This window comes from Atractosteus spatula, chromosome 11 (genome assembly GCF_055471065.1).
Source record: "Atractosteus spatula isolate fAtrSpa1 chromosome 11, fAtrSpa1.hap1, whole genome shotgun sequence".
NCBI lineage: Eukaryota > Metazoa > Chordata > Actinopteri > Semionotiformes > Lepisosteidae > Atractosteus > Atractosteus spatula.
In genome coordinates, this window is record NC_142716.1 from 32,744,662 (window position 1) to 32,764,199 (window position 19,538).

At 40.2% G+C, this 19,538-nt stretch overlaps 1 protein-coding gene across 4 annotated transcripts in view; it reads left to right on the plus strand.

Annotated features, from left to right (window-relative positions):
• patj (PATJ crumbs cell polarity complex component) overlaps nucleotides 1-19,538 on the plus strand; it is a 230,608-nt gene that overhangs the window by 72,330 nt on the left and 138,740 nt on the right. For 3 of the 4 annotated variants that reach the window (XM_088927009.1, XM_088927011.1, XM_088927012.1), the window contains exons 17-23: nucleotides 1,262-1,471; nucleotides 2,567-2,701; nucleotides 7,727-7,984; nucleotides 11,447-11,522; nucleotides 12,018-12,150; nucleotides 16,190-16,273; nucleotides 19,460-19,534. In XM_088927009.1, the coding sequence (XP_088783135.1) occupies nucleotides 1,262-1,471; nucleotides 2,567-2,701; nucleotides 7,727-7,984; nucleotides 11,447-11,522; nucleotides 12,018-12,150; nucleotides 16,190-16,273; nucleotides 19,460-19,534 (971 nt within the window). The remainder of the gene's footprint in view (nucleotides 1-1,261; nucleotides 1,472-2,566; nucleotides 2,702-7,726; nucleotides 7,985-11,446; nucleotides 11,523-12,017; nucleotides 12,151-16,189; nucleotides 16,274-19,459; nucleotides 19,535-19,538) is intronic. The other variant, XM_088927010.1, reaches the window with a different exon arrangement.

Sequence of the window (19,538 nt, forward strand, 5' to 3'; positions counted from 1 at the left end):
AGAAGGGTTGACTCTATAGAAAAAGGCTAACCCCTTCTGAGCATGGCCTGTGTTCTATTACAGTAGGATTTCATAGTGCATTAGAATTGCATTAATGCTTTCGTTAGTCAGATGACTGTTTTGTTGAGGCAGAAAAGCAACGTGACTTTGACTGTCCAATATAGCAACAAATGAGGGTTTCCAAACTGGCTCCAGATCAGCCAGACTTTTTGAGAAAGGACTGAAACAAATTACATCATTGGTTTATTCTTTTTGTCAACAAAATCTTTCAGATGATCTGAACAGCTGATCAGCATTACTGACATCTAGGAGAGTAAATGAACAGGCCAAAGCCAAGTTTATAAACTTTAAATAAAAGTGCAGTAAAATAAGACATACTGCAAATCCAAATATCTAATAAACTGTGTATACACTACACTGTTTATATACTGTGAAATATAACTTTTTTTTTTCATTTAACAATAGTGTGGATTTGTTTTAATGATGCCTAGGGAAATATAGAGAAGGATTAATGTTGCACTTCAGTGCTGATGTGCTTTGATTGAGGTGAAAAACCTGTCTGAAAATGTCTAGCTGATCTAAGGCCAGTTGGCAACCCTACAACAAGTAATTACTCTGGAAATGTTAAAGCAGAGCAAGTGTAGTGCCTTCTAATACATCATTAAGGCAGGTTAGTCTTTAGTGTTTCGCTGATGGAAATATTAGTTACTTAAATGCACTCGTTTTTGCATAGCATTTCAAGTAACACATAGAACTATGTCATTAGCTTCCAGAACCCAGTTTATGTTGCCCCGTACTATAAAGAAGGAACTGCAAAGAAATCAAGTTTTGTCCAATTGAGAAAAGGATGATGTTCAAAGTCTGTGCTCAAAAAGTCCAAACATATGTTAAAGCCCTGCTTTACGGGGGCCCAAAGATTTACTGTACTCATGCCCCTTTTCAAATATGCATTGCAGAAATCGAAAGCAGAAAATGAAATTTTAAACGTTTTCAGCTAGGGCTCATGGAGAGAAAAACCCTATCGTTACAACCCCTTCTGTTTAATATTTTTTAAACAATACATTATGATTGCCTTTCAGGATTAGGCGAAAGTCTCTCAGTGCTATAGCTGGCAGTAATCAGGCCTCCTCCTGGCCCATGCTTGCAGCTGATTTCTGCTTTCTCTCCTTCTGTGGGAGAGTGGGTTCTGGCAGCTGCGGCTGCTCTTTGTACGGCTGTGTGAAGCTGACGTGCTTGCGGTGGTCTCTGGTGCCCTCTACAGGATCCCGAAGATCTGAGACGCTCTGTGATAGTGATCCGGTCCCTGGTGCCAGGAGGGGTGGCTGAGTGCAATGGGGGGATCCTGCCGGGAGACAGGCTGGTCTTCGTCAATGACACTCACCTGGACAGATGCACCCTGCCAGAGGCAGTGGAGGTGCTCAAATCAGTGCCTCCTGGGAAGGTCCACCTGGGCATCTGTAAACCTTTAGTGGTAAGCACCTTTCTTATTAAGAGCTAGCAAGCAGCTTCTGTACTTTCTGCCTTCTCTCTGGGCATGTTGTCTCTTAGAAAAGGGGTCAATGCTGACTCGTAGAGTGGAGAAACATGCTGCTTTGCAAACATTCATCATCATTCATTTTTCAGTGTGCTGCCTTTGAAAATAGCCTGTGTTTTTTAGCAATCATCACAGGTGCTCTTTTGCTGTTATTCGTTGTTGATTGAATATAAAGGGAAGAGCCTCTGGCATGCCTCAAGCATGGCCATTCTCCAGTGAAAGAGCACTTTGTATGGGCACTCTCACATCTCCGCAGCTTAATCTTGCCTGACTACCTGTGGGATTGTTAGTGGGAGTCCCTGAGAGTGTTCTAGTGGAACTAAACTGTGACTGTAAATCTCACTCTACGTGTGGGTCTGATGTGGTTTACCCTGGGGAGCTCCAGCAATCGGCAGGGAACCACTCATACTTGTGCATGTGACATCTCCCTCTGGCCACTTCATGACTTGAATTAGTACCACAGTGTGAAAGCTTTTAAATGACTTATAAACATATGCATCTCTCTAAAAAAATGATTGCCTCAGAGCTTCAGGATCCGAGGCTGGGTCAAAGTTAGGACGCCTGTCTGTGTGGAGTTTGCATGCTCTCTCCCATGTTCCACTGGGCTTTCATCAGTTTCCTCTTTTCACAGACATGACATACATGTTGATTGATTGTCCATTTGGAGATTTTCCACTTTGCGCAGAACTGGTTTATGTGACTAAAACAGAACAAGACAAGATTGATCACCCAAATGGCCAGTGATTTTTAGTAGCTCTGATTTTCCCCATATTGGAAAATAACTGAATATTGAAAAATAACTGAAAATCACTTGCTTGATATTAACCGAAATCTGCTTCTTCAGCAATGGTCATGCTCCACATTTCTCCTGGCTGATAAGCCTCTCCATTGAAAACTTAAATCTTAAATTTATAAAAAGGACAAACTGGGAATCCCAGTTCATCAGTGCATTCTGAGCACTTTGAGCTCTAGGTGTTGTGTGCTGGGCTGTTGAGCAGGTGTGTGTGATGCGCTGTGTTTATCCCATTGTAGCCAGAGCAGATGGAGGAGCAGAAGACTGAAGTGGAACCAGATCTCCAGCCTTCCGGCACCCAGATGGAAGAGATGCTGGGCAGTGAGCCCCTTGTCAGCACTGTGCTGGACCGGGCTGTTCTCCCAGTCCCACAGGTACCAACAATTCACAGGCTCAACCACAGGGTCCGGACCAGACTGTTGTCCCAGTTTTCCCACTTCCACAGACAAGCACAACCACAGGGTCTGCTTGCTGTTGTGCTGATTGTACTTCCGCTTTTCGTTTTTCAGGTTTTTGATTTTCAATATTTTAGCTGCTGTTCTCTCTCAATTCCAATACTATTATGAGATCAAAATCCATTGTTTGGTCAGGACAAGTGCTGTCGTCACCTGGTAAAGTCAGAGAGAAGTCAGAGTTTAGACATGTTTAGTGTCTGCATTACTGAGTGCGATGAAAAGAGCCCCTCAGCTTTTTCCTCTGATCAGTGACCACACAAAAGCCAACCGATTCCTCAACCAGTGAGGTGAGGAAAGCACAAAGGTGCTCCATTCAAGAATACAGTTACTTTCCCCTTTCCCCTTTCCACCTGTTAAAATAAAAGCAATACAACTTTTTGATTTTTTTTTTACTGTTTTGTTTCAGTTCAATCAAGATTTCAATCAAAAATTAAAAAATTCGTAAGAGCAGGTTTTAGACTTTTTTAATGGCAGCATGCATGCAGTGCCCCTTTTTCTGGACGGCCAAGTAGCTAACTCCATGATCCTTTGTGTACATGCTACACTACATCACAGCTGGGGAATAACTGTCCTTAGCCACTGCTCAGAAGCGAGGACAGTAATACAAATGCGGTACAGAGAAAAAATATTGAATGCATGGATTTGGCTCTGTGTTCCAAGGGTGGTAACACTTTTAACTGTCCTTGTCAATGCAAGATGCTAGATGATCCAGTCAGTAAGGCAGAAGGCTTATTTTATATCTTTCCATGCAGTTCTCGGTTAAATGTCCCAGCTCCATCACTGATTCCAGCAAGTCACTCTGAGCGAGTTATTGAACCTCCCTGTACTGCAGCCCTCAGATTAGTGCAGAAGTGCAGTTCTGTTGTTAGTGACACCTCAGCAGCAGTGGTGGATGTGTGGTTTACCCCTTAATCACAGTGAAGGTGCTCTGTGACAAATTGCATAACACTGAAAAGGTACTAATCACATTGCATTAATATATATAATAAACGATAGCTGACATTTTAGTTTCCAATGAGCCATGTACAGTACGTCTACAGCCACAAATGTTACCACAAATACAAAATGTTTGTCTCAGGTGTGTTTACTACTAATAAATATTTGCAGAGTCAGTACATGTTGAAATGAATATCCTAGATATCCCCAAATACATTCATAACAGTATGCTGTTTATTTGTTTAGCTGATCCCTGAGTATCCTTGTTTATTCAGTGGTAATGGGCTGGATTTGCAGTACAGAATCTAATAATTGTTTAGTCTGTATATATTGATTCTTAAATTTGTCTGCTTGTAAATTTTACACAAGCTCTGATTTAAACATGTAAATGCTGTTTCTACCATTTTTCTCCTAGCCTGGGTTTAAATCTATTTGTTTCTGTTCAGCACATCTGATCTTTTAAAAGTTATCTAGGACTTTTAACAGCTTGAATCTTAATTAACCCTTCTGTTCAAGGCTAAGGAGATAACAGTTTCTTTTTTCTAACAACCAAAATGATGTACAGTGTTGTAAATTAGGAGTATTTAATACTTTATACAACTTTAATGTTGCTTCCCTTGTATGTACGTATGTTCTAGGCTAGTCTTTTCACTCTAGATGTTTGCATTTTGTTCATTTGTTGTCAAGTAACACAGAAAGATGTCACATTTTCATAAAGACATAATGCTTCCTTATCACTGTTCACAAGTAAAGATAGTTACAGTATGTAGACATCTCTAGAAAACCATATCTAGAAATATTAAGGAAACCTACTTTCCTTAATATTAAGCTATTCAAGAAGAACACTTAATGAGAACAGAGGAGATCTCCAATACTTTTTAATTATTAAAGTTAAATTGAAATGATTAAAACCAAAATGTAATAAAACTTTTAGAAGCTAAAAAAATATGAGAAAGAGAAGATGGTTCATTTAGGACACTTTGCAGTGATGCATGCCTTTTTCTTCCTGAGGCATATTATCCTTGGATTTTAGTGAAGATGTGCTAACTGCAGCGTGGAGTCAAGTGCTGCAGTAAATCTACCAAAAACGAGACTAATTGTGCTATTAAGATTTTAGACTCTGCACATTTTTCATTGCAAATTGGTTTGGAGCTGTTCAGAGTTGACATGCTGGAGGTGCTGAGTCGACTGGATTGGGGGCAAGAAAAATGCATTTTCAGCGTTTATGATATTTTAAAGTGTCTATGTCTGGGCAGCCTACTGTAAGGACAGACCCTTGCTGCTGAGGTGATAAAGTTCCTATTTGTATTCACTAGGCAAGGAGCATTTGTTCTCAGATTTGAAAGTTTCTGCTTGTGACCCAGCGAGAATGTGAACAGATTCGGAGTGTGCTGTAGCTCTGGTCGGTTCTGTTTTGTGAGAGCTCTTCTGTCATTAGTGTTTTTATTCAATACCAGTGTCATAGAATACTGTCCTGGGAGGCTCACCGACCTTTTTAAGACCCATGTCTCTAGTTACGTCCTACGACAACTCTCTGATGGTGGTACTGTATAATTTTATCCAGTGTGACTCAGATGGAGTCAAAATACAACATGCAAAAATCAGTTTAGAGTACAGTAAATCACAGGGATTATGTGCAGGAAATGATGTTTGGGTTAATGCTGCATGCACAGACATAGGCCAGCCACAGCACAGAGCTGTATAGCAACAGGTGTGAGGTAGGAGCATTGAGAACTTCCAGGTGTCGTCTCAACAGTGAAGTGTAGAGTTCACCCGATTCACAGATACAGTCTGAGTAAAGGAGACAAGCAACCAGCAGGGATAAAAAAAAATCTGTTTGCGGTGAAAAGTTATGTAATTTGCCCTTTTATGAAGACTCTATAGTTTAAAAAAAATAAATAACATCGACCTAATTTGTTTTGCATTTTCCCAGGAAGGGCTGCTATCTTTTTAGTTGTGTATTTGTGGATTTTGAGACTAGACTAAAAATGTAGTCGTCACCAGGCCTTCATGGTACTCTGTGGTGTCAGGTTAGGTGTAGGTGCTCATTCTCTACTTTACCAGTTGGAATGTTTTTGGAACAGTCATCTCAAAAACAGCAGCACATGTCAGACACATTTGCTGAGGTTTAAAACCTGTTTACCTGTTGTATAAAACACGACACTGGTGGGTGGCTCTTTGTGGTATGCGGTATCTACGATGTGTGGTTTTACTACAACATCGGTTGAACTTATGTTTGCACATCTACAGCTGTGGTCTGAACTGGGCAGTATTGAGGATCTGTGGTAAAAATTGGGCAGTATTGAGGAGGTGGTCTGTGGTGAGAATTGGGCAGTGTTGAGGAGGAGGTCTGTGGTCTGAACTGGGCAGTGTTGAGGAGCTGATATATGATGAGGTTATGTGGTTAACTTGGGAGGTGATGTGTTGAAAGGCAGTGAGCAATGGTCCCACCAAAGGTCAAAGAGACATGTATATTGATGATTGAAGAATAAGAGCAAATTGCTGCCAGCCAGCAGAGAGGACAAGAAGGGATATACTGTAAGAAAATAGTAGATAATGTAATACATGAGCAGAGCTAGCCTCAGTTCAGTGGATAATGTAAATATCACAGTACTGGTGAAAGCACTGAGTTTCAAGGCAGAGAAGTGCTGTACAGGCACAGTTGGAATAATTTGGATTTGAGGAAAATGGTCCTGGCATTCACAGGTACAGTCAGTGGTGGAGAACAATAAGAAGCAGTAATTTAGAGAGTAAATTTCACCTGCTGACCAGCACAATATGAGTGGAGAACACTGGAGAGTGAATAGGAAGCAGATTGGAAATCAAGGAACAGTAAAAAAAAAAAACTGAGTAATTGAGGGAATATTAGGCAACTTAAAGTTCTGCTAGTAGTTTTAAATTGTAGTACAGTGACAAATTAATTCAAAATATGATACCCACTACAATGTGTTTAACATTAATCTATATTGCACAACTATATACCATTCTGAGCCAAAAAGAGTAAATCCTGCTGTACAGTATCTGATAGCTTTATTATTACATTATGATGCCACAATCAATGTAGTTCTTGTAGTGATTTCCTCACTGAACATTCTACTGGGCTAAAGATGAAAGATTTGCCAGGAGTGACAGTGAACAGTCTAGCCTCTTAATCTCAAACAGCAGTGCGTAAATGTGTTAGAATGCCCCCACAGCTACTGTAGCCACAATAATTTTTGCAAATGAAATCAGTGCCCACGGAAATTTGTCACATTTCACAAATGACCTAAACATGTTACACAAGCAATTCATTTAGAAATAGTGATCAGAAAGAAAAGATGAGAAATGGTAGAAACACTTGCTTGCATTTCTTCAACACCTTTCATCCCAAATAAGCCCAAAGTGCTGTAACATATAGGAGGGAAACCACTCTCCACCAGCAGCACCATTACACAGGTGATTGTGTGGAGAAGTCAGAAATTGCTTCACCAATATTAATAAGGCAGAACTTTACAGAGGCCAGATTGTGCAAGCCTAGAATAGAACTGAGCCAAGACACAGAGGTTAGCACCACTAACAGTGTGAGGAAATTGTTTGAACATGTCCTTTAAAGGAAGGACAGCAGAGCATCCTCAGTCAATACACGGGGGCATGGGTATGGAAATTCTCTTCCAGTGGGGAACAGAGCGTAACCTACTTGTCTACCAGCAACCCTTACAATTTAGCAGCTTGGCTTTCTTTAAATGTCTTCCATCAATGATCTGATCAATGTCTTGCTTAGCCTATAAGGGTCCAACATGACAGAAAGTTTGGAGTTTTATCTGGATTCAGATGCCTTCATTAAAAATCACTTTATACCCAAGGTTTAAGTGTAAGGGAACAAGCCAAAAAGATATCAAGCTGCATCTGATGCCAGAGTAGCATTTTACCACATAGTAAAGTTGTGAGATGAGCTTGCAGATTTGTTTCTCTGTTGAATACAGGAGGGTTTGGCATCACAGTGGGTCTGCCTGTCTCCTTTCTTGGCAGTGCTTTGATGACGAGACTCCTCTTCTGGAGGAGCTGGTAGATGAACCAGAGGTGTACCTACGCAGCTCCCCCTTCCCCTGGAGGGGGCCAGGACCGGCTGGCGGAGACTCCTTGGAGCTGCTGCAGCCAAGTGGCGCTCTAGGGAGGAGTGAAATGGTGGTAGACGAGGAGGAAGAGCAGCAAGAGGGGATTCTCACGCAGGAAGAACTGGTCGACCCTGCTGACCTGCCTCCTCCTTACAGCAGATTGCAAGAAGAGGTGAGCGCAGGGGTGTGATCTTCCAGTCTGGTCTTTCAAACCTGTACACGAAGTAGCAGATAAGAAAACATGCACATGGACCAAGGTATGGGGAAACCTCAAGAACAGCACATGCCGTGCATACCACTAGATCTTGAAACTTTGCAGCCAGACTCCATGCTGTTCTTCTTTAACAGAGGAGGTTGTGATGAGGTTAATGGTGTGAGATTGAACTGCTCATTCCAATGGCTCCACTCGTATTCAATTTGATTGAGATCCAAGGGTTGTTCCAGATAGGCATTGCCTGCCACTGAGAATGTCCGTTCATTTGACTGGGGATCTTAATATTGTGGCCAGTGAATTTTTTTTAAAAAGAAGAGATGGACTTTAATCAACGAATCTACCATCATGTTCGATTCTGCATTACCTGAAATTCTAGCGACAGCCTTTCTTTATATCTCGCATAAATCTGCTTTTTGTGGAAGAGGTCATTCTAAGTAAACGGGGTGGGAATCACTCCGTATCTGTTATAGTCTCTCCAGGCCAATATAGTTTACTTCCCCATGTGGTTTTGAAATTTAAACATTTTAGTTTAACTACTGTTCATGTGGTTCCAGATGTTTTTTCTTAGTTGCAATAAGTACAAACACTTGGTTTTTGTGCACTTCAGTCAGAGAAAGACCCCAGAGACAATGCTGTGCTCTTGTGTTCCACAAACTGTTTAGGGAGCTGTTTGCTACACAAATCTGATGTTTCGAACACTTGGTTCTCTCTTCACGGGGCTGATAGACACACATCAGCAGCCCAACCACCACTTGGAGGTGTTAAAACGCAAGCGCACACAACTTCTCTTTCACATTTGCAACAGTTTTACATGGGGATTTGTGAAGCAACACTTCATGAGAAAACCCCAGGTCTTTGTTGGAGCTTGTGTGTTGGAAAACAAAATACTGCAAGGCTTTGGCCTGTAATTAGTGCTAAAATGTGGTATTTCATTCACCCACTTTTAGTTTCTTCATTGAACCCTCAAACAGATAAGGCAATTCAAATAAATCAGTTAATTGTTGGTTCAATAATGGTTTACAGAAAAGCTTAAGAGCTCAGGCTTTAAATACAAGAGGGTTCTGGGGGCCCAAAAAGTTCTGTTCTGTACTGTATATATACTCAGTTTTCAGTTTCTTTGCTCAGAAATGAGTCAGTACTTAACCACCAACTCTGTCTGCTTCTCATCGCTATACTGCAAAATCCATAAAACAGCAATTAAATGAATTTGCGATTAAACTGCTTTGAATGGGAAAAGAAAAGGAATTGATGGACACGCTTGGGCAGGTGTTGTTATAGCTTATTCTCCAGAGCATTTAACCACTTTTAAATAATTGAGTTCAAGCCCCGCTTTTCCAAAGTAGGCTTTGCATCACTGAGGAATCAATGCAAATGAAGGGTTGAGCTAAGGAGGGGTTTTAATTTGATCTGCTGTTTCTTAAGAGCCGATGAAAGAAGTGTTATCTGTGGACCGATGATGGCAGGACTGCCTCACCCTAGTTAGTGTTGTTCTGATGTTGGTTTGAATCCTTCAACACAGATCTATTTGCATCATTTCCAAAATCATATTCTGCTTTTCGTCACTTGTCCAAGTCTGTTTCCCTTGGGAATACTTATGGGAATGTCTGGCAGGGCATTCTGATCTTCAGTTTCATTAACCAATTTATGAGACATTTCAAAATAAGAATTGCAGAAGGTACTTTCTTAGTGGCCATGAGATCCCAATCATTTCCTTTTAATATCGTCATAACTGACCTTTTCTTGCTTTTACTGTTGACAGTTTGGAAATCCATGTTTGTGTTACCAAGTCATCACAGCATTGCAAGCGAAACTGAGAGCTTGGAATACCTCCATGGTGAATAGTTTTCAGGGTAGAACTTTTACTTTGTTTAAAACACTCCACTGCAAGCTACAAAACATAAGAGAAGGGTCATAGTTTTGTAGAAATTATATCAAAATGTCGCCATCCTTAGAGAGAGTCAGAGTACTGTAATCCCTCACTATACAAGTTTCTGTTCACACAAGATGTAGTAATTCCTACTTGTTTTTTTATTTAATGAGCAGATTTCCTCTCAGCCAGCATCTCCTAAAGCATTGCCGAGATTCTTCTTTTCTCGCATCTTTTCAGATGAGCAATTTACTTTTCATTTTTATTACATTTTAATTTTTTATAATGAAGCGTGTATCAAAGCACATAGAAAAGAATAGTACCTAATGTTAATACATTTGCTAATGACTGTAACAGTGTAACTACTATACTGGACTGTAAAAGATACGATAAGATCACTGTATTGGCCATTTACAATTTCTTGCATTAGGAATTCATCTTTTCGCAAACCCCAGCTTGCTCTCCTTGAGACACACAGGGAGAGAAGCTTGGGGTCAGAGCGCAGGGTCAGCCCTAAGGCACCCCTGGAGCAGTAGGGGTTAAGGGCCTTGCTCAGGGGCCCAACGGAGTAGGATTCCTCTGCCGGCCGCGGGATTTGAACTGGCAACCTTCCAGCTACAGGCCCAGATCCTTAGCCACAGAGCCACCGCTCTGCCATGGATAAGGATCTGCGCCTGTTATTGTTTTTCTACCTATTGTTTATGCATCGGTTAATGATATTTAGCATGTTACTCCAATAATTAACAAGGAATATTATTTTTTTCAGTTTTCAGTATACCTGTCTGTGCCATATAAATGTGAAGTACGGGTGTGTGCGGGAACATTTTTGAGTTCGGGAACCAATCGGAGATCATAACACAGGATGTAGTGGGAATTTAATTTAACTTCCCTGACGAGCAGTTTTCAGGGAACAAATTAAGTTTGTATAAAAAGGGATTGCTCCAGTTCCCTATGCCAGTTGCCAGTGAAAATTGAATGAAATCATCAGACATTCACCATACTGTGTTTTTTCACAATGTGTCAATTCTGACAAATTTGTTTGTAATAAAACAAATTCACTTCATTGTATTAACAATGGTGAGAAAGCAGTCAGTTCCATCACACAAACAAAATTAAACTAGAAAAAAATACATTGTATTTAAAATATTGTAATGCACTCTGTAGATTTGCTCAGAGCCTTTAGTTAAATTATTTCCATGGGGCAAACAAGCTTAAATGTAGTATGAGCATATAGATGCATGTACCATTTGGGCAATTAGCTCACCTGTGCTCTGATGGTAACCTGGTGCTTTAATTCTAGGACTGTACAAATAACTTGGATCTGCAGTAGTCTCCCCTGGACCTCCTCAAACACAAGATTATAGTCCACATGCCACATCCCCTTCATTGTGCAGAAACTCAGTGTTTATCCATTTATAAACGATTCAGATTTGCACTTTTGCATAGGAGCATCAGAACAGGTGAGGGCTGATGATTTGTTGTTTGGTGTAAGGGTAGTACCATCATTATCATCTCTGAATGTCTCCTGTCTCTCTTGACCTCTGACCTGCCAGGATGAAGACAAGGGCCATGTTTATGATAACAGGATGGCGCCAGAGACCAGAGCACCCCTGAGCAGCCCTCACTCCAGTGAGTAATCCAAGTCCACACTCCAGTCTCTCACAATACTGGTTTGTCAGGACCTTCCTGTACCTCTTGTGGCTCTATCAAAATTCCCTCAAAACAACACTCAGGGTCACCCACAGCAGAATACAATTGAATCAAAATGTGTCCCAGATATTTTCGAGTTTCATATTGCCCAGCATGCTTTAAATTGCGAAAACCTCCGATCTACAGTCACGGAAGATGTCTATCAAGTAAGTCTGTATGTTTTGTCATCATTTTAGTGTCTCCAAAAGCACAAGTTTTGTGTTTTACAAAGAACAGAATAAGGACACTTTTTGAGAATCTAAATATAGTTTGACACAGAAAAGATATTCTACCTAAAGCTGTGAGAATTAAGGACTTTAAATTCCTGGAGCTCTGCTGTGAGATGTGGAATCTGGTTAGGATTTGGAGTGTTGAGAGACTAGTTAAAGGCCTTCCATGTCCTGCACAAGTGTGCTCTACACTCTGTTCTTCCAGGTCCCCACATGAGCCTCATCCTGGAGGCCCCCGAAAATGACATGGACTTCGAGTGGCAGCCTGAAAGTGGGGGTGACTTGACCCCTTCCAGGAACAGCATCTCTGAACAAACTGAGATGGAGCAAGTAATTGAGTGAGTCTCTTTAATTTTCGCCTGGAATGCATTAATCCATTAATTGGATTGGTTTTAATTTTCAGATAAAAGTCTGGTCAGAATTTTAAGCTTGGCCCTGTAAAAAGGTTTTAGGAAACTCCACTACACCATTTCTCTGTGAATGGGTTTGGGTTAGTGTCTAACCACCGCCAGTCGCTGGGAGCCTGTTTGCAGTTATTGTCACTGACCACTTGAGACTTGCAGTGTCCAGATGGCTTTAACAACCCGGCATGTGAGAGGAACACTGGGATACACTGTGATCATTGCCTCCAGATTGTGAGGTTTATTTCATTGCCAATGTTCATCAAAAAATGAAGAGATAAGACATAGGAAAAAGATTTCAAGCGTTACTATTGTGCTTCTTTCGCAAATTCTCATACAGCTGCATTTCTTGCAATGAGTTGTCTATGACACTGTATAATACAAAGCAGTTGTTGCTGTTGGCACATTTCCCATGTTCGTTATTTCAAAATTCAACCAGGCTGTTGCTTGTGTGGTCTCTTCAGTAACATATGCTACTCTACTGTTTTTTTGTGAAGTACCTCAGTTCCTAAAGACTTTAATCAGAAGTTCGTTCTCTGTGCGTGCTGTTTTGCCTTGGAAGACAACCCACGCACAAAGTCCTTTTAATAAGATCAAAGCCAGGATTGTTAAGGCAGCAGCATGCTGTGGAATTCATTAAAGTCCTGCAGATTTGCTGGCACATTAAAGCTTAATGTACACAGCAGCCTGTCCTGAGATGTATATGTCTTGTATAGAGCATTATTTTGTGGCTCTTTGTAGTTACCAAAGTGATCGCAGCTCCACCTGCTGATGAAAATGGGCTAAAGCACGTGAAGAACATGCTCCTCTTGACAGCATTGCTTTTGTCTCTGGGTTCCCATCCTGGCAATCCTTGGACCATAATGAAAATGTTGGGTTTTTTTAAATAGTACAAGCACAGTGGTGTGTAACTTGTGCTTCTTTGGTCTCTCATTGCTCATTGCTGTCTTTAATGCTGATAACATATTAATCCAGGGAATCCAGTCACGGTTCACATTGTATTTGTTATTGTTCACTTGTAGCCTGTAGGCCACAAGAAATGCAGCATTCGTATTTAATATTTCTCTATGGGCACCAGCAAGTACAGGAACCACATCCATTCATTCATTCACACTGCTGTCATTCTGGTGTTTTATTCTTTTTTGAGTTCTTTGGAAGCCTTGTTGGTAGGTTTCTGCTTCAAGACTGGAAAAATAAATTTCCATTTTACCGGTCCTTCTTTCATGCTGCAATTAAAAATAAGGATGAACAGTTACCAGACCAAAAAAAGTCATCATTTAAGCTCGAATGCTGTCAATTTTCAGCTTTGAAGACAAGGAAAGGTAATTTCCTTTCATAAAGAAAGAGGATAAAAGAACATATTAACGTCATAAAAGGGCATTGAGAACAGGAGGCACTTCTTTACTTTACGCTAAAGATTGTAGGAGTCTGTAACAAGCTTTTACACATTGTTAAAGCTGATACCCAGCTTTCTCATGTGCAGCAACATTACTGCCCTGTAGCCAGATCTCATCGGGTGTCTGCTGCTGAGCAGAGCCTGGCCTGGTCAGTCCAGGTGTGGAAAATCATGTTGCCGCTGTAATTGAAAGGCACCAGTAGGTGGTGCTATTCCCACTGAACCAGAATTTCCAAGGCCAGTGCTCCAGTATGAGGTCGAGGGCCAGTGTGCTGTACAAGGTGCCATTTTTCAAATAAGACATTGAACCAAAGTCCTGACTACTTGTTCATTAAATATTAATTTAGAATGAGCAGTAGTGTTACCCTATTGTCCTGGTTAATTCTACTCTAGGCTTCTCCCTAATCCACCTGACCAAATGGGTTGCTGAACCTCCTTCTCTGTGCGCTGTAAAGCACTTTGAGGGCTTTTGATATGAAGAGTGCTATACATGCTTACATACTTATTCACTCCATATTGCTCATTTAGTGTGAAGACGCATTTCTTGAAAGATCTAGTGGAGTCCACTTGAACAAAACTTGTTCCTGAATCCCACCATGTTTTCTTATTAGATGAACCTCCTTCAGGAGAGAACGGAGCACTGAAAATTATTACTGCTGGTTGATTATGCAGAAATAATTTAAATTTATAGAATATATGTCACATGTAACATGTGTTGACAACTCAGGTATTAATGCTTTTTTGCGCCCACTGGTTAGGCCAAGGTTTCAAACAAGAGAATGGTATTTGACCCATCTTGTGGGTGTGCTTTCTAGGAGCTTCATGTTCTAAGAATTGTCTGTCCGTTTCTTAAAAATCATAGAATCAGCATGGATCACGAATCCTGTTACACTACACCTATGGCAAGAGCTCAAAGCTCTTACCCCGGAACACAGGTTCAATTTAAGATTTAATTCTGAAGCACTCATCCAGAGTACTTATTCCTGTTTGACAGAATTCTGCACCCTTTCCTTAGCTCAGTTCCAGACAGAAATGGACTGTGTTTTTCAAAACACTGTTCAAGCGGTAAGAAACAAGCACAAATAATAAGAGAATAAGAGCAAAGTTTTGAATCATCACAGCATAGAGAGCAGGTACTGCTATTCCAGAATGCTTCAGCCTGTATGTTTCTTACTGATGAAACACCACTGCCGTCGTAATATTTCTAACAAGTTAATTTTCTCTGTCCTTTTTTTTTTAACGGTGACCTTTATATAAATGTGAACAAGTCAGATTCTTTGTTTACTTGTGTTACTTGGTGACGAGTATCGATTGGATAAATGATGGAACACTGTGTTTTCAACACAAATTAGTTTTTCTTAAAAGTATTTTTGTAACTGTTCAGTCATAGGCAGTGTCAGTTAAGGAATGAAAGAAATTGCTTTCACCTGCTCTCATCAGTTTTGATCCTGATTTTGAGGCAACTTCAAAGATTACATCTGCTCCAGGCTGAAGCCACATTGATCACAGCACGCAGCAAATTATAATAGCTCTGTCATTCAGCTGTTAAATTGTTTATTTATTTTTATTTTTTGTAAAAATTGTTTTTCCAAAGTTATTTTCTCTGTAAAAGGAGGAATTGTTTGTGCATACTGTTATGCCTGATTATATATTTTTCTTTCTATTTGTGCTTTTCAAGTATTGTTGGAAAATTTTTAACTTGTAAGAGGACTTAAAGCAGAGCCTGGAGGCTGAATTCATAAAAAGGAATGTCTTTCTACCCATTCCTCTGAACTGATAAGCTATCTTACACTTTCTGAAGGGTGGTTCTGTAGGTCTCATCAGTATTAATTTTGTTACCACCTACAAATGTGCTTATATTTTAAAAACAAACAAAAAATACAAAACACTGCCTATATGGATTTTTAGATGCAGATATAAAACATAAATGCCACTTTTAAAGATAAAAGCCTCTTGTGAAGAAAAAGGCTGAATCCTACAAGCATGTAATTACAGTTCTCTGTTGTCCATCCTCAGATCCTGTCGTTCTGTTATTTTGTCCTCATACTGAAGTAAATGAGCCCTTAATTTGAGCAGATAAACATCCCCATTTCAGGGTTACTGCAACATGTTCTTTTAAAGGAAAATTAAATGAAAAACCTACTCTGAAACACAGCTACTTTAATCATGCTACCTTAAACCACGTAGATTGACTTTGTGTCTATGATTAGAGATGAACATGAATGTTTAATTTTTCCTTCATCCTTTTTAACTTATGTATACTTAATTAAATGTACTATTTACAAGCACTGGGTTTTCAATTATCCCTTTTTTCTCTTTCCATTTTCTCCACAAGTGCATTGACACCAGGTATGTGACAGGGGGCACTGCTGTACTGCAATTTGAGGAAGCCCAGCCAACAGCAAACACACCCAGCCCCTGAAGAGCACAGTTCAATTCCTGGTCTCCAGTGAATTTGCCCAGATTAGAGCCAGAGGTTAATTTTAGGACCCATGCTCCAGTGCTCTTGTACTTGTTGTGTTGCTGTGAGTCCCTCATGTCTTATTCTGGAAGTTTAACTGCTTTTTTTCTTCCTTCCAGGACGCCATTAGTCTTTCCATCTGGAATGGAGGCAGGGAAGCGGAGGAGTCAAGGGGCAGTGCCCTCTTATTTAGGAATAACCAGGTAAAACTCTACTGCTAACACTACGGCTATGAAAGTAATATTTGGCTGACACCTTTATCCACGAGCATCCTGATATTCAGCTGCTTATTTTTCTACAATTTGTTCAAGGGTACAACAGCGGTATCTCTCTAACCCACAACCTTCCTGTCCAGAACCCTATCTGCTGCTCCACACGGGATCCAGCAGACCCCTGTGCGTCACTTTGTTGTGAAGTTTTATAGGCTTTGTTTTACAGCAGTATAAATGATACTCAATACAAGCCCCCTTGAGGAAGCGTGCCTGCAAATGCAGACATATTAGAAATGAAATGCTTTGTTTAATATTTATTGTATCAGGGGATAAAAATGTGAAAAGGCAAAAATAAATTCATTACGTTTAGGAATTAGTAAGTACATTTTTCAGTGTGAAATAAATAAAATCTGTGGGATTTTATAAATTCTTAAAATTTATATAAATGTATTTTATAAATATTATGTAAAGTAGGAAACAGCAGATTAATTATTTTGTTTTCAGAAGTACGCTATAAAACACATCAGAATCTAGTGTGAGATTCACATTTTATGGCAGTTTTCCCATCACAAACCAGAATGAGGAGTACTGTACAAACCACAGATCACTGAAGTTCCAAATTTTTACAATTTAGTCAAAACCTTTAGAAAGGTTTAAAATGCAATAAATACAAGAACTGCTCAATTGGTTCTCAGTGAAACCTGTACCTGTTTAATGACTTCACTTGTCTTCTGCAGTTCAAAGTGTCAAGACCTGAGATGGTGTTAGATTGACTTGAATATGGCCTCATTCTTTCAACACATCCTACATGTAATTCTCCATTCATTTTCCTAAAATCAGCAAAATATTTATTGGAGAAAAGTTCAGCAAAGCCAGTGGTTTCACTAAATCAGGCTGGTTTGTTGAGAATGTTCTTTACAAATTCTTTGTTGACATCATCATCATCTTTCTCATTAATCACCTCCACATACTTCATATCAATGTTTCACAGTGGAGAGGAAAAAGTGTCAAATTGTTGTAAAAAGATGTTTTGATTACGTAATGTGCTATTTGAATTTGTGTGCAGCCTAGGCTCACTGCAATGTTTTTTTTTTTATAGTAAGGTGCATGTTACAAAAATACATGTGTTGAACATCTCTGTCCAGGAGCCTGTAAGTTTAATTTTATGGTACGCTGTAAGAATAGCACAGGGGCTCACTTTCTAAGCTTACCTATTATGAAAACTCGCATACATACAGTCAGTGATGTCAGGCCAGTGACATTATGCCTACAGTAGTTCCCCAGAGGCACTAGGTCTTCTGATTGTCAGAAGTTGTTAGTAGCGGAATTAGGTGAAGTATTAACTTATATTAAACTAATATTGGAATTCTTTCAATGTTATCAACGTTTGATTTTAACATTTTAAATCCATTAACAATGTATTATACATTGTATCAAATAATCCAGATCCAAGAGGCACCAGAATTATAAGGGCCTAGTGGGTTGACAGTAGATTTCTATAGTAACTCCAACTAAAACACAACCTACGGACACTGATGTTACATACATGTGCTGTCAAATTCAAAGGAGCCCCTTGTGAGAATAGCAGAGAAAAACTGTGCTTAGTTGGCTGTTTTGATACATTGTGATCAGATCTAATCAGTATGCAAACTGCAACAGGAGATCGGAGAGGGCAGACCCTGGGGATTTCAAATTCTTATAATACTGTGGTTCTGTCACGACACTGTCTGTTCTGGAGTATAGGCAGAGTGTGCAGTAGGGAATAACTGAGCAGCAGGGCAGAGCAGCTTGTAGAAGGCAGGGCTTGCCTCGCACCTTTCACTCAGACGGCTTATCAGGGAAGCTGGAGCTGCCCCTGTGTGTCTGATCACTCATTTCCTTATTGACTAGTCATGGTACAGTGCATTAGAATAGGGTAGAAAAATATGAGCTGAGCATTGACATCTAATAGGCTTTTTCTTGCTGCCGCTGCAAAAAAAAAGTATGTTTTGAAACTTTACAGTTACCTTGAAACGTATATTTAAATATATACTCCATTTTTAGAATATTTTTGGTTTTGTCTGTCATCTGATGACACAGCACTCTCCACTTCTGTCCTCTTGGACACATCGCCCAACACTGAAGCTGAATCTCTTAACATTCAGTTTGACCAGCTTTTCATCAAGTTTAATGTCCTTGTCTTCCTCCTGACTTTCAAACCCATGTGCCATTGCCCGTTACCTGATCTTTCTCATGAGTCATGGACTTTTGCTTTATCTAGAAAGCTGAAGAATTTGGTTATAACACTTGCATTACGTTGATTGTATTAAACTGTCTATGGTTGCATTAGCATACTTATTAGATTTGTACTCCACTGTGGGCAGAACCGTCCAATTAATTTAATTGTTCCAATCTCTTGATCAGCGCCATGCCATTTGCACATGTAGGGAAGAAAGCTCGGAATTCAGATTTCCTCTTCCTACTTGACTGTCTTGCCGTTTTTGCACTAGAATCAGGCTTCATCACCTTGCAGGATGGTAGGAGCTCATAGACTTGTAGTACCTAGCACCTGCTTGAACTGACAGCCTCCACCAAAGAAGGCTGCAAAAATCAAGAGAGTTCAACTTGGAGGAAAACTGTTCAGTCAACCGTTTCAGAAAAAAATCAGAGATTCTGTAGAGCCTTGGAAAACGCAGTTACCACCAGAGTCTGTTTGTGAAGCACCTACAGCGCTAGTATGCACTCCCTTTAAAATGCTAAACAAACGCACAGAAAATAAATGTTACTATAAAGTACAGTCAGTTCTCAATTAACCTACTAATTTGCACACAAGAATACTTATCACTTCTTAATTTAGGACTTTACTAGTCCTCACTTCAACAAGCCCAGCAACAGATGATTTGTGAAGTGGTAGAAACAGTGCATGTTGCTGGTACCCAGTTGCACATGGGGATGAATAGTGTCGATTGGGCAAGAGACACGTAGGAAGATGATTTTAATCTCAGTATTCTTCCAGACTTCAGGACTGCTCATCCTTTACAGTACTAAAAGACACTGTTCACCACCCACCACTAGCAACAACCTCCCTTCACATTGTACTGGAACATTAACACCTGTAGAATTGTTTTTCCATGAAGAAGTGGAGTTGGTTTTATGTTTGTGCCTGGCTCTGTGAGATAAGCTGTCTGTGTTCCTCAGCAGCGAGCTGCCCGAGAGAGAAGAAGGGGAAGGGGAGGAAACGCCTGCCTACAGTCACTGGGGTCCCCCCAGGAGGTCA